Raw genomic sequence first — 12,982 nt, 5'->3', positions numbered from 1 at the left:
ATCTGCACTTTTTTGACTACTGTCTTTAATGTATTTTTTTAAATCTTTTTAATATTTATCTTGTTTACTGTATATTGTGTGGGTAAAAGTACAAAGAGCAAAGTGAAACCGGAGTCAAATTTCATTTATGTGCAAACTTACATGGCCATTAAAGCTGATTCTGATTCTGATACAATTTATCATGTGTTCTCTTCTGGAAGGGAACCCTAGAGGACACTATATCATATGTTCTCTTCTTGAAGGGAACCCTAGAGGACACTCAAAGAAGTACATTTACAAAATAAAATAAAATAAAATATTCTCAACGACTTTTGTATGTTCAAGTAAATTCATATTTATAATATAAATAATTATATTATGTAGTCCCTGAATAAACTACATTTACTTTGCATGTTATTGTTCAATAATATGTTTAGGTACCATATCTTTTACATTTAATATATTTACGTGTAATATTTATTTGATTTTACATTGTGCTGAATCATATGTCTGTTTGTTCATAGTCTTCAATAAAGAGGGAGAGGGGGAAAAGTAGGCCATGAGATCACACAACGCTTTCCCCTGACGGAGCTTTTATTTCCTTGCTTAAAGGCATTCTGGTTTCCGGTGTTCATGTCTGCGGCTTGACGCATTCACGAACCAGATCCGGCGCTTGGATGTATACGCCCCGTGTCCGTCACGTCGCCATGTTGTTGTTTCTTTGCCGAAGAAGGTCGTTTTCTTGAGAAAAAAGGGTGTGTGTTAAGGAAGGTGGGGAGCATATAGTGTAGTGTGGAGATTGGGGATCCCGCCTCCCTTTACACTCTAAGGGAGGTGCGTCCCCAATCTCACACTCTCACGGACTATGAGGCGTGAACCCCGTGAGGTCGTCGGGTTTAAGACCTCAGGGGGTCGTTATCTTCCTCCACGGTGCAAAGAAGTAGTGAAGCTGACTGTATCTGAACTGTAGCGCCCTCTATCGACCAATTATATATATATATATATATATATATATATATATATATATATATATATATATATATATATATATATATATATATATATATATATTTACAAAGAGCTTAAAATATATTTAAAACTCTTGAATGCTCTTTCAACAAAAAGACCATAAGAACAGTAATTGGCATGCATTGGCTGTGATGTATGTTTTTGATTGCACAATCAAGAGTTTGTGCCCCTTTTCTCTCTCGTTATATTATTTATTATTCAGTGTTTTTTTCCTTCTATAGTAGTTATTCTCTGCGGTTGCCCAACATTAGTTTAAATGTGTGTATTTTGCCATTTATTATTGCCATTATTCTATTCTGGGATCCATTCATGTCTGGTATGATCATCTATCTTCATATTTGTTTAAATAAATGTCCTGAATGGATCTCACTGTGTTTAATCACACAATTCATGCAACTTTCAAGTAAATGTTTTAATGCTATATGGAAATAGATACCAATGGAGATGAGTTCTGTATTTAAATACAAATTCAAGGTGCTTCATTTTGGGTATTTCCATTTTTTTCCCACACATCAATCATACTGGTACTGAACCGGAACAACGTCATGATGGCATACATGACAGGACACACACGACTGTTTCAGGTTTTAATAACAGATCTCCATATACAAACTGGACACAGTGGCGTCATTCTGCTGTTAGAACTTCCACCAGAACAGATATAAAGTGTGTGAAAGCGTGTGTATTGTGCACAAGAGAGAAAGAGAGCGTGTTTGTGTGTGTACATGTGGTAACAGTACGGAGGAAATAGACAATGCATATCTCAAACATATACAAACAGAGAGAAATAAGAAAACAAAAGCTTAAATAAAGTGTCTTGTTTCAGCCTGAAATGTCAAAATACATGGAATGATGTTTGTTCCCTTGGCAATGAGTTGTTTTGTGTGCAAAAATACATTAAGAGCTTTATTTTAATTGTTTAAGTTGTCGTCAGAAAATATTTGTTGTGTTAAATAAATTATGTTGACATTTGTCAAGTTCAACTTTATTAATTGGGCCTTTCCGGCCGTCTGAGCGGTGCAGCCTCTGACCACCTACATACTTATTTCTGATATTTTCTGATGGTAATGGTTCCAGCTGAGGCTGAGCGCAGCTGTAGACACTATACTTCTCCACATGATCAACTCACAGTAACATTTGTTTGACGGGCATAAAAAATATCAAATAGCGAAGGGACTTTAGTGGGAGAGGATGTGCTCCAAAATAAAACAAAAACAAGCGCTGTTATCTCATGTCTGCTTCCCTTTTAGCCCTTCACTTCAGCATCAGGACCATAATTCCTCTCATGCCCGAGTTCAGGACTCACAAACCTGTCATTTTTAGTTCAAATCCTGGTTATGTTTACACACAGATTAAAATATGAAAATACTCATGTACTTGGATGTACTGTAGAGCAAAAGAAGAGGACCGTGGTTAGAAAAACATTAAATATAAAACCTGCGGCTGTTGCTCAGAGGGGGTCGTCCTTAAACCACGAGGTTGGCGGTTCAACCTTAAAGAGTAGAAAACCCTGGAGATTCAGTTGAAGTGCATCTTCCATGGATACAAAATATTAATATATATATCTAATATTTAGCCAGACTATACCGTTTTAATATTACTGGTTATGATAGCTGTTACCCTTTCAATCTCTAGCACGTTGGTTGATGGCGACCTAGACTGCAGCAAAAAATGAAGAATAAAATTGTGATACTAACATATTTTTGTTCAGCAAGACAATCTTCACAAATGAACAACACTTTTATGATTTTTGAAGTGTCAATAGAATCACCAGAAGACAAAAAGCTAACTTTGAAGCGATGATGGAGGTCACATGGTGGACACTGTGATGGCCGACGTCTAGTAGTCTCATTCAGCCGATTGTTAGCGACCGCCTTTTTATTTAGACACTGACATATTTTATTCTGTTGAACAAAACAGTTGTCATCTCTTTACCAAATAACGTATTTCAGGTTTATAACCAAAAAAAAACAATAAAAACAAATGCCACTGATGGAACCACATGTGGAAAAATGATGCAGTGTTCCATCACCTGCCATCCCAACAGCTGAATTAAATTGCAATAGCTGTTTCAACCACCAGAGGGCAGTAGTTCTGCACATTTATCACACAACATGTAGAATTCAAATACTAAAAATAGATTTGGTCATGGATCCATCAACAACACTTCTAATGACCCACATACATTGGTCTTCAGTTGAACAACGTGGTTTGGGGGTTTAGTTTTTCTTATAACTGAACCAGACTGAAACATCAGACGGCTGTGCTCAAACTTCTTAAAATACTTAAATTAAGCTGCACAAACTTCTCTCCGGGTTAACTTCAATATTTTAGGAGAAATTACGATGTTTTGGAGGGTATCATTCCTGAAACAGATCTGGTTATTCCCGTCGTGGTGAAGCATTAATTTAGCTTTTAAGTTGATATCGAGGCCCATGAGCTCAATTGGGACTCTCTGCTGTTGCTATGACAGCAACGACCAGTGCACATGAGCTGCTTGGCAGTTTTGTCTGCTGCTGCAAGGGTATAACCTTGGGTCCTGCAGTGCTGTTGAAGTCACTCTGCTATTTATAGGATGAATTGTCAGACAGGTAACTTCATAACTGCATAAAAGCACGGCCGGCTTGCTGCACTGCGAGCCTCCAATGTTATATTATGTGAAAGGTCGTGGTTTGCAGCCCGAAACACAAAGCAGTTTGTGAAAAGGGACGCCTCTACGTCGTCAACCAGAGCTGCGGTGTCTCTGGTTGACGACGTAGAGGTCAGAAATGGTTCTGCGTGCAGGTGTGTCGATTATCAGCGAGGTTTTTGAATTCCAACCGGTTCCAAACCAATTATTCGTTATCTGGCGCTTTTTTCCAATTCTGTTCTCCAATTCCCGACTCCATTGTGCTGCGGCGGACGGGAGTGTCACAAAAAGCCATAAATAAATACAATGAAATGAAACGGCTTTCATGCTGGAGGAAGTGTGTAGCACGCTTACTGACAATGTATTCACAGTTTCGTTTTTGAGCTGGTCCCCCACTGATTCAAAAGGTCTGATGTCGTGCTCATCAACGGCCGGTGTTCTGGAAAAACAAGAACACATTTTCGAGGAAATGGACACGAGAGGACAAGTGAACACCCGTGCTAGCGGCTCTGCTCGGGCCCAGTGTAGCGCTTTGAGCTAAATGCTAATGTCTACCATGTTCGCCATCCCAGTTCAGCACAATAGCGTGCTAACCTTTGTTAGCTGAGACAGGCATATGTTCATAAACCCAAATATGGAACTACCCAAGTCACCAAAGTCAGTAGGGTTCATCCCCTGGGAATCACAAATCTCTGTACAAAATGGCCGACAGACTGACGTCGCTAGCATGGCAGAAAACGCTCGCCTTAATTTTTAATTTTTTTTTACACAACCTCAGGCAACTGTGAATGGAAAAGCAAAATGGAGTCTGTCATGTTCATGATGCCTCAAAATCAGCTTCTCTTTTGCACCACCAACCTCAGCAAAAACAAACGTAAAACTGCAAAACCTATAAAAGAACACTTAGTTTTTCTTTATTTCACCTTTCAATCACAAATTGGCATGTTTACGACAGACAGCCCAAAGTATACTAAAATAACAAAAACACAGGTGGTGTTCACTTCCCAACACAGTTTTTGTTACTTAAATAACATGTCAGAAATCTGACAAAGGCTTTAATGAGCGCCGGTATTCGATAAGCAGAATCCAAATTGCAAAAAAAGAGGAAATAAATAAATAATGGGAATCTTGACAAAGGATGTGCATCCTCTCCTCTGCACCAGAGATATCCAGTGAATCACTTCTGCAGAGCTCAGACCAGACAACAACACTCTTGTGTCTCCTGCTGGGCAGCTCACGATGGACTTGGATGTGCAAATTCTTGCAAGAGGCCATTGAGGTGCAACAGGAATGAAGATATACTATATGATATAGCTACACCGTTTTACGCACACACACACACACACACACACACACACACACACACACACACACACACACACACACACACACACACACACACACACACACACACACACACACACACACACACACACACACACACACACACACACACACACACACACACCAGGGGAATCGGTATTATTCAGACCTGAACCACCAGCTTGCTTTTCAGGGACCAACCGGAAGAAACTCTTATCGCACGAAATAAAAACACATTGACATCTTCAAGTTCCCTAAAACAGCAGACATTCGTGTATTTTTTTTTTAGCTGTGATTGCTATGTACAATAGAAGGATCTTCATATATTAATATTCTTCATCTTTCCCGTTTGTTGGTCTTCCCTTCCTTGCCGTGAAGTCATTGTTCCCATACGTGTTTGTCCTTTTTATGCATTTATAGAGTATTTCCAGTATTTACATTATAAATAACTACACAGTCTTGTGATAAAATAAATAACATAAATACAATAGCCGTGGCTTTTGTAGTGTCTTTCGCACGGGTCGGATGGCGCTGCTCGATCCTTGTTGCTTCAGGCTGCAGACGGGAAGCACATCTGTCTGTTGGATGCCGTCTGTCTGGTAGGAGGGCGTCGGGGGATTGGTGCGGGGGGGAGGGAGGGGACTGGGAATAAACTTAAACTTCCACAGTGGCACGAGATGGGAAACTCACTTCTTTCAAAACTGCATTCAAACCCACTTATTTATCTGCTTTTAATCCATGATTCATTGTTTTAATTATCAATGCAGTGTGATTGATTTTTTACATCTACATATTATTATTGTTTCTTATTGCTTTCATCGTTTCTGTTGCTATTTCTACCGTGTAAAGTGCCTGTACAAATAAAAAGTATTGTTATTTTTATCAAAACTTCATCGTGGTCAGAATACCGACCAGTGAAGCTAACCTACATTGTTCCTTTGAGTTTCATACTGGACAGGGTGGAGCTGAAGGATGGGGGCTCCACCTGTTTAATCAGAACACCTTTTCATTATTTTTAGTCGGGCGTTTTGTCAAAAATAATCATCGTTGTATTTGATTAACAAATAATAGTGCTGAATAGTAGTAGAATATGTGTATCTAACTGTTGCTCACAAGAAGAATGACAATTTAGAATTTGGGACAATGTGGGGCAGATTTGTTTTAAATACATGATTTGGCCAAAGGAATGTGGACACCTGAGCATCACACAGGGGCGTGACTGAGGTGACAAAGTGATTGGGTGTGGCTCACAGTCCGGGTCATCCCTAAGGTGTTTGAAATGGGGTTAAGGTCTGTGCAGGTCAGTCAAGTTCTTCCAACAGACACAGGGAGAAGCATTTCTTTAAGCACTGGGCCATTAAAAAAAAAAAAAAGAACCCCAAAATGCTCAGATGGAAAAATACTGTTGTTTAAATGCAGTCGTAGTTAAGACCACCGGAACATAGGGGCGTTACCCAAACAATGAAAATCTCCGACCAAAGTGGTGTCCACATACCTTTGTCCACTAAGTGCTAGCTACCAGCACTTAGTCTAAGCCGAGCTAAAGGGCTAACTAGCTCATATGCTAGCTAGCATCTTTGCTTCGTTATTCCCAAGACTGCCAGCTAACTTCTAAAGTCCACCTGAAGTCTTCCTCAATCTGCTGTTTCATCTGAATGCAAAGCTATCTTTGCTTTGCTGACCTGTGAAGACCCTGATGAACGCCTCCTCTAGGGTGTGTGTTGGGGGATTCAGGAAGTGTTTACCACCCTGAGTGAAATCAGCAGGGTATCAGGGTTTGGGTTGTGTCCGATACAAAGGGTTACGCTGACGGTGTAATACTGCAGTGGTAGGAAGGGTCTCTGGTTGTTGGCCCCGAATACAATACTTGAGGAGTGATGGAGAGGACTTGGGGGGGGTGGGGTGCAAGGCTTCTCCTGCAGCTATACCACCGTGCCGCTCGGAGAGTTCCCGTTCTGTGCTGTCGGGTTCTGATCAGAGAGACAAAACATGAAGGAAAGTTAGACACTGATGACAATCCGTGGAAAAGCCCCTTCTGTTCAGGAGAAGACTGTTGAGTCTCCTGCGGTCCAACATATCCTTAGCAGAAACGTACAATGCCGACGTTTTATTCTGGCAAGCAGCACAGCCAAGTAAGCAGCTGCTTGGATTTGAATGCGTTCTATGCATGCCGTTTTGCTAACGTTACCCATACGTGGAGCATTTCAAGAGAACAAAGACAGACTCACAGGTTCCATAATAGTTTGCTGAGAAAACATGATGAACTTCAGCTAAAAAATGTATCCGTCCAGATGCCTTGAGAACAGCCGTCAGTCTTAATATTTTCAGGCGAGAAAGTAACCATTTATATTCCAAATATGTGGTCAGTTTATCCAAATAACTATAATAATTCCTGTTTGTGAATTTGCTGCAATTGTTTTCAGAAATGTGACGGAGCTGCTTGTGGGGTGCCTTAAAACCGTGCTGTTGCTTGAGCATATTTCAGTGTCAGCTGGTAAAATGATACTCACTTGTTCATTAAGTAGACAGTACGGAACACATTCTGATCGACTATGTAGTATGCAGTACTTCTGTATGCGATCTGTGCCTCAGCTGCAGAGCAGCATGCAATAACAGCTGTTTTGAAAGTGTGTGTAACCGCAACCACAAGAGGTCCTCGAGCATGGAGCCATAACTTAGCAGCCAAAATATTATTCAGTTTGTGAGATTAGCTGCGGACAGACACAAAGATGCACAGCCACCCACTCACACAGCCACCTACACACGACCGATCTCATTATCTCCTGACGGAGAGGATAAAACCATCACCCTACACCTCAAACCCTCCTGGACATTATGCAGTTGATCGGAGACTTACTGCCTTCCCCGGCCGCGCCCAGGTGCATATGAGACCCTCTTGGCATGCTGTGATGATGCAGTCGTCCATGAACACCAGGACAGTCAGCCTCTCATGTGCGATCTTCTTGCACACCAGCGGCTCTAGCAGCGGCACCTCGTACATGCGCGGGCACAGCGTGGTTCCCAGGACCTTGGCGGCGTCCAGCCGGTTGCTCCTCGGCGCCACGTTGATCTTGTCGTTGCTCTTGCTGATGTTGCCCAGGCTGTGGTACCTCTTGTGCTCCTTCTCCACCCCACTGCTGCAGCCGGACTTGTCCGACTTGCGCTCCTGGAGCGACAGCGTGGCGAAGCGGCCGATGCTGAACGGCGTGGTGTTCCCTCCGACGGCGCTCCCTCCGCCTCCTCCGCCTCCCCCGCCGCTCTCCGTGGCGCCTTGGCCCTTGGAGACATTCGCCACGGCAGGGTGGGGCAAAGAGTTGGAGCGGGAGAGAGAGCGAGGAAGCGGTAAGGGGAGCGTTGGGGGGTTAGCGGTGCCGGTGTTGGTGTTCGGCGGGTGGTGGTGCCCCTCTACTGTTCCACTTCCTCCCACAACTGAGGTGCTGTTGACCCCCCCGCTGCCAGAGTTGGTCAGCGATGGTCCAAAAGTGTTAGTGAATGCGCGGGAAAGCGGCAAGCGTGGGTACAACACGTCATCCGTCAGGTCCCACAGACAGAACTGGGTGTCCTGCCCCACCGAGCCAAACCGGTATGTGACAGCTGCCGAACCGCCGCCTTTCGAGCTGTGCCGAGAAAGACGTGACAACGTGCTGCTCGTTCGGACCCGGCCGAAGTGCATGGAGTTATTCGGCGGCGCCTGGTGGAGGTCCTCCTCGCTGCCGCTGAGCTCCATAGGCTCCTCGTCTTCCAGGGAAGTCGTGAAGGGGTCGAACGCCACCACGTTGACCCAGGACTTGTGGCCGTGACCTCTTGCGACCACGCGGCTCTCGGCGAACGACCAGACGGTAACCAGGTCGTCCTCTCCGCCCGTGGCGAGGTACTTCCCGTCGGGGCTCCACGACACGCACAGCAGCCCGCCAAAGTAGCTCTTCATCACCCCCTGCAGCTCCATCGAGTCAAAGTGGAAGACGCGCAGGCAGCCGTCCTGGCCCACGCACGCCACATGCACGCCGTCCGGGGAGAACGCAAACTCGTTGAGGCCTCCATCACCCACGGCCCACCGCAGCAATGGGTTGCGCGGCGTCTTGGTCTTGCAGGCGTAGACGGCAAAGCCCTCTCCCTGCCGCAGCAGAGAGTACTGAGGGGCCGCAGTGCCACACGGGTGGTCCACGTTGTAGAGGTAAAGGTGGCCGCTGGCATGGGAGGCCAGGAACAGGTTCTCGGACTTGGGGAGCCATTTGAGACACGTCACCTTGGATTTGTCTATCAACCTCTGGAAAACAGGAAGGAGGTGGAAGACAGATGGGAAAGAAGGAACGATGGAAGAGGAGATGAAAGAATGGAGGAATGGGAAGCAAAGTGTAAAAATGAAGGTACTGCAAATACTTTGATGTCGACACTATGTATAAACTATAGAGAGGAGCAGAAGCAGCTATCCAGAAACAAGCAGAGAGAGAGAACCAGAGGGGGGCAAGGTCGAGTGAAGAAGAACAGAGAAATGAACAGATTCGGGAGACACCCAAACACAAAGTCTGCCTGCATGCCATCGTGCACCCCATCCCCTAAATTTAATTGGGAAGCCCATTAAAGACAATCCCATTAGAGACTGTGCAGTAGAGGCAGTAAAAGAACGTGAAAGGGACAACTCGGAAGTCATCGCAGCATCCAAATAAAATCGATACAAGAAAGACAAATGCCTTCCGTTGTATCGTGGCGAGCTTTAATAACCGCCACGATAAAGAGCTGTGAGCCCCTTGCCACTTGGACGACACAGAGGGGCCAACAGGCTAACACAGTACCTCCTCATTGAAGAGTTTACTGGTTTCTTTCTTGATGGGGTCGAGGTACTGGACCTGTCCGGCCGAGAACCCCACGATGAGGGCTACGCTCTCCGCCGTGGCGGAGTACTGGTTGAAGTCGTGACATGTCGGCTGAGTCCCCTTGTAGATCCTCTTGTCTATGGGCTTGCTGAGGTCCACGGCCTGCAGATGAGACGGAAAGGAAAAGAAAGAGAACTGTGATGCAACAGCAAAAACAATGTTTATGGCGATTCACAAGAGTTTCAGCGACTTTTAGAGGTCTTTATAAAAAAAAGGGTTTGTTTGTTCCACAGGATTCATTTGAGGGCATGAATCCTCACTGAAACAATTGATCAGTCACAAACCTCTGCTGACAATATGTCTTACATTCACAGCTCCATTCATTTGTCATTTGCTCATTTCTATTTCTGCAGACGATCGCCAAGCCTAAAAGGAGGAAAAAATCCCATTGAGATATTTTTTGAATCAGGTTTTGGCGTCTGAACGAAGGAGTAAAGGATTTGTTTCTTGAGCTGCTTTTGTGCACCAACGTTTAACAACCATCAAGCAAGATTCAGACATGCTGATGTTTCTGTCCACTACTAAGGACCAGAAAAGCAACATGACTGGAAAACACTCAGTACACTTAAATGTCACACCTGATCTCTGAAGGTTTGTTGAAGTCATTCTTAAATGTAAATATGTCAAATAAAATGTAATAAAGTTATTAAGTAGACATGAATTTACTGAATTGTTTCCTATTATTTCAATAATATGGTACACCGGCAATTTGGTGAAAAATCTTTAAAATGGGCAGGAATTATGATGACTAATGGAGCAACAAATGAAACAGGAACTAAAATTCCATTATATAATGTATATAGTATATAAACATAGAATTTTGTTGAATAGATAGGACCCATTGTCACCAACACCTGCTACTTTAGTCAATATTGGTCTCGGTGCATAATCTCTCACACAAACTTTAAAAACAGCATCTTGTCTGAAGGTTCTTTGACATAAAAGCCACGAGTACAAAAGGTGTGTGCCGCTGCCTGAACTCTGAATGGACAGAACACTGATGGTGCACTGTCAGTCTGTTGCAGCATGGGAAGGTTTTAGCATGTGATCTCCTGCAGAAACCATGTGGGTCAAATTAAAGCTATAAAGACAACTTCCTGGCACATGAACTCCATTTATTGGAAGAGAAATTAATCTAACGCGTGTGACAGACGATGTGCAGTGAAAGAGAGGCCATGACCTTTTTAAAAAAGGTAGTAAGGCAAGGCAAGTTTATTTGTATAGCACATTTCAACAACAAGGCGATTCAAAGTGCTTCACATAAAACCATTAAAAGCATCAAAACATAATGCAGAGAAAACAGGATTTAAAACAGTTAAGAAAACATTAAAACAGTCAAAAAGCTAAATAAAAAAGTAATAAAAGTTGCAGTGCAGTTTAAGAAATAAAATGCAGTAGTGAGATGCAGCCATTGAATCTGGGTCAATTAAAGGCAACAGCAAACAGAAAAGTCTTCCATCTGGATTTAAAGGAGCTGAGGGTCTCAGCAGACCTGCAGTTCAGAGTAGAGAATAAACACCAATAATACATACACCAAGTGTTCTATTGACATTTGACAGTTTTGAAGGCTTAAAGGAGTCAAACTTAATGTGTCTGACGTCCCCACAGTGTCACATGACAGGATGTAGAATGTGTTCTCAGTGACCCTCCATCATGACTCGAACACGAGACTCACCTTCTGTTTCTATGTGAAGCTGAAGAAGAGCTCTGCTGTTCATATTCCAGCTGGTTAGAAACACTAGAAGCTGTTCCTGTTTTAAATCAGTTTGTTTGATTTATTCTGTTGTCCGTCTGACTGAAGCGCTGTTCAGAGATTTGTCCTCCACGTACAAAACCAAACCTTCTCCAAGATAAAATGATGAAAGGCCATGTAGACATTTAGAGTAGTATCAGACACCCATCATGCACCTGTGGCAGAAGATTCATATGTCATCTGTACATCATCTACTCCCTGAGTGGACAGGGATATATCAACAGGGTCTCTGTAAACCATCTGCTGGGAACTGACTCATCTTGCAATGTCCCTCATCAGCACGAGTGCATTTACTCTAAATACAAACTGTGGGATTTTGAGGGACAAATATTGTGCTTAAGTACAAGTACTAATTCACCATATTATGAAAATACTCCACTTCAAGAAAAGAAAACGTTCACATAAACATTCAGAATGCAGCAGAGAATAAACAGCCTTTATGAATGGAGTGAAGTCAGAGGCTGCATCCGTCTACACATGATGCACCATAAAAACAAAAAAAAGGATCACGTCGCATTACACACGTACAGATGGAATATGTTCACGAGCAGCCGGAGAGCCTCTGTTTAAAATAAAACATAAAAGATGAGCTAACAATACTAAAACAGCAGAGCAGGCTAGCATGCTAAGCTAACCGTGACCATCCTATCTGTCATCCCGGCTGTACCGGAGGAGGTGAGGAGGACGGGCTCACCTTCTTGATGTTGGTGTACGTGTAGAAATACAGCTCCCGGCCGATGTTGAAGCACACCCGCTCAGACTCCTCGCCCGGGTCTTCGGGCTGCAGCTTGACCATAGAGACCCGGACCGGCGGCAGGAAGCCCGCTGGAGAGGAGTTGGCCGTGGCGTTGGAGGAAGAGGAGGCGGCAGCGGCGGCCGCCCCGGGCCCCTGCAGTAGCCCGACCCCTCCGCCCGGTATCGGACCGGGTCCGGCCCCGGGGCCCAGCGTGGCTCCGGAGGACGGACCCCGCGGCAGCCCGCCCCGCTGCTGCGAGTCCGAGAGGGTGAGCAGCTTGTAGAAACCCTCTCTGGTCCGGAACTGGGATTTAATCTCATTGATATCCTTCAGAGCGCCGCCATCTCCGGCCATTTTTAGTACAAACAAGCAGCACAGGAAACTGAGATTGTGACCTGGAAATAATCGCAACAATGAAATAAAAATAAATAAATAAAAAAGTAGCCTACTAGAATAGAAACGGGAGAGGAGAAGCTGAGCAACCGAGATCAGCTAGGCTCGACCAGCGCACCCGGTCTGCGCCAGTGCATTTCACACCACTACCGGGGACCATACCGCTGCTCCCTGGTAAATAAACCCCGAGAGGAAGCCCTTCTGAGCCGGTGTCAGCATCATCCTCGACCACGGGTCTGCCTCCGTTCATCCAGTTGTGCGTAAAG

At 44.2% G+C, this 12,982-nt stretch overlaps 1 protein-coding gene across 1 annotated transcript; it reads right to left on the bottom strand.

Moving 5' to 3' along the window:
• Positions 1–6,882: 6,882 nt before the first annotated feature.
• On the bottom strand, positions 6,883–12,723 carry LOC306743006 (WD repeat-containing protein 20; the record flags this gene model as incomplete). Its single annotated transcript, XM_079225475.1, has 4 exons — positions 12,282–12,723; positions 9,754–9,936; positions 7,818–9,227; positions 6,883–6,930 (listed from the first exon to the last, which is right to left on the bottom strand). The coding sequence occupies exons 1-4, from the start codon at positions 12,675–12,677 to the stop codon at positions 6,883–6,885; spliced, it is 2,037 nt and encodes a 678-aa protein (XP_079081601.1). The 5' UTR covers positions 12,678–12,723.
• Positions 12,724–12,982: the final 259 nt, after the last annotated feature.

Source organism: Taurulus bubalis (genome assembly GCF_910589615.1).
Source record: "Taurulus bubalis genome assembly, chromosome: 10".
NCBI classification, from domain to species: domain Eukaryota; kingdom Metazoa; phylum Chordata; class Actinopteri; order Perciformes; family Cottidae; genus Taurulus; species Taurulus bubalis.
This window is presented reverse-complemented; position numbering and strand designations above follow the sequence as displayed.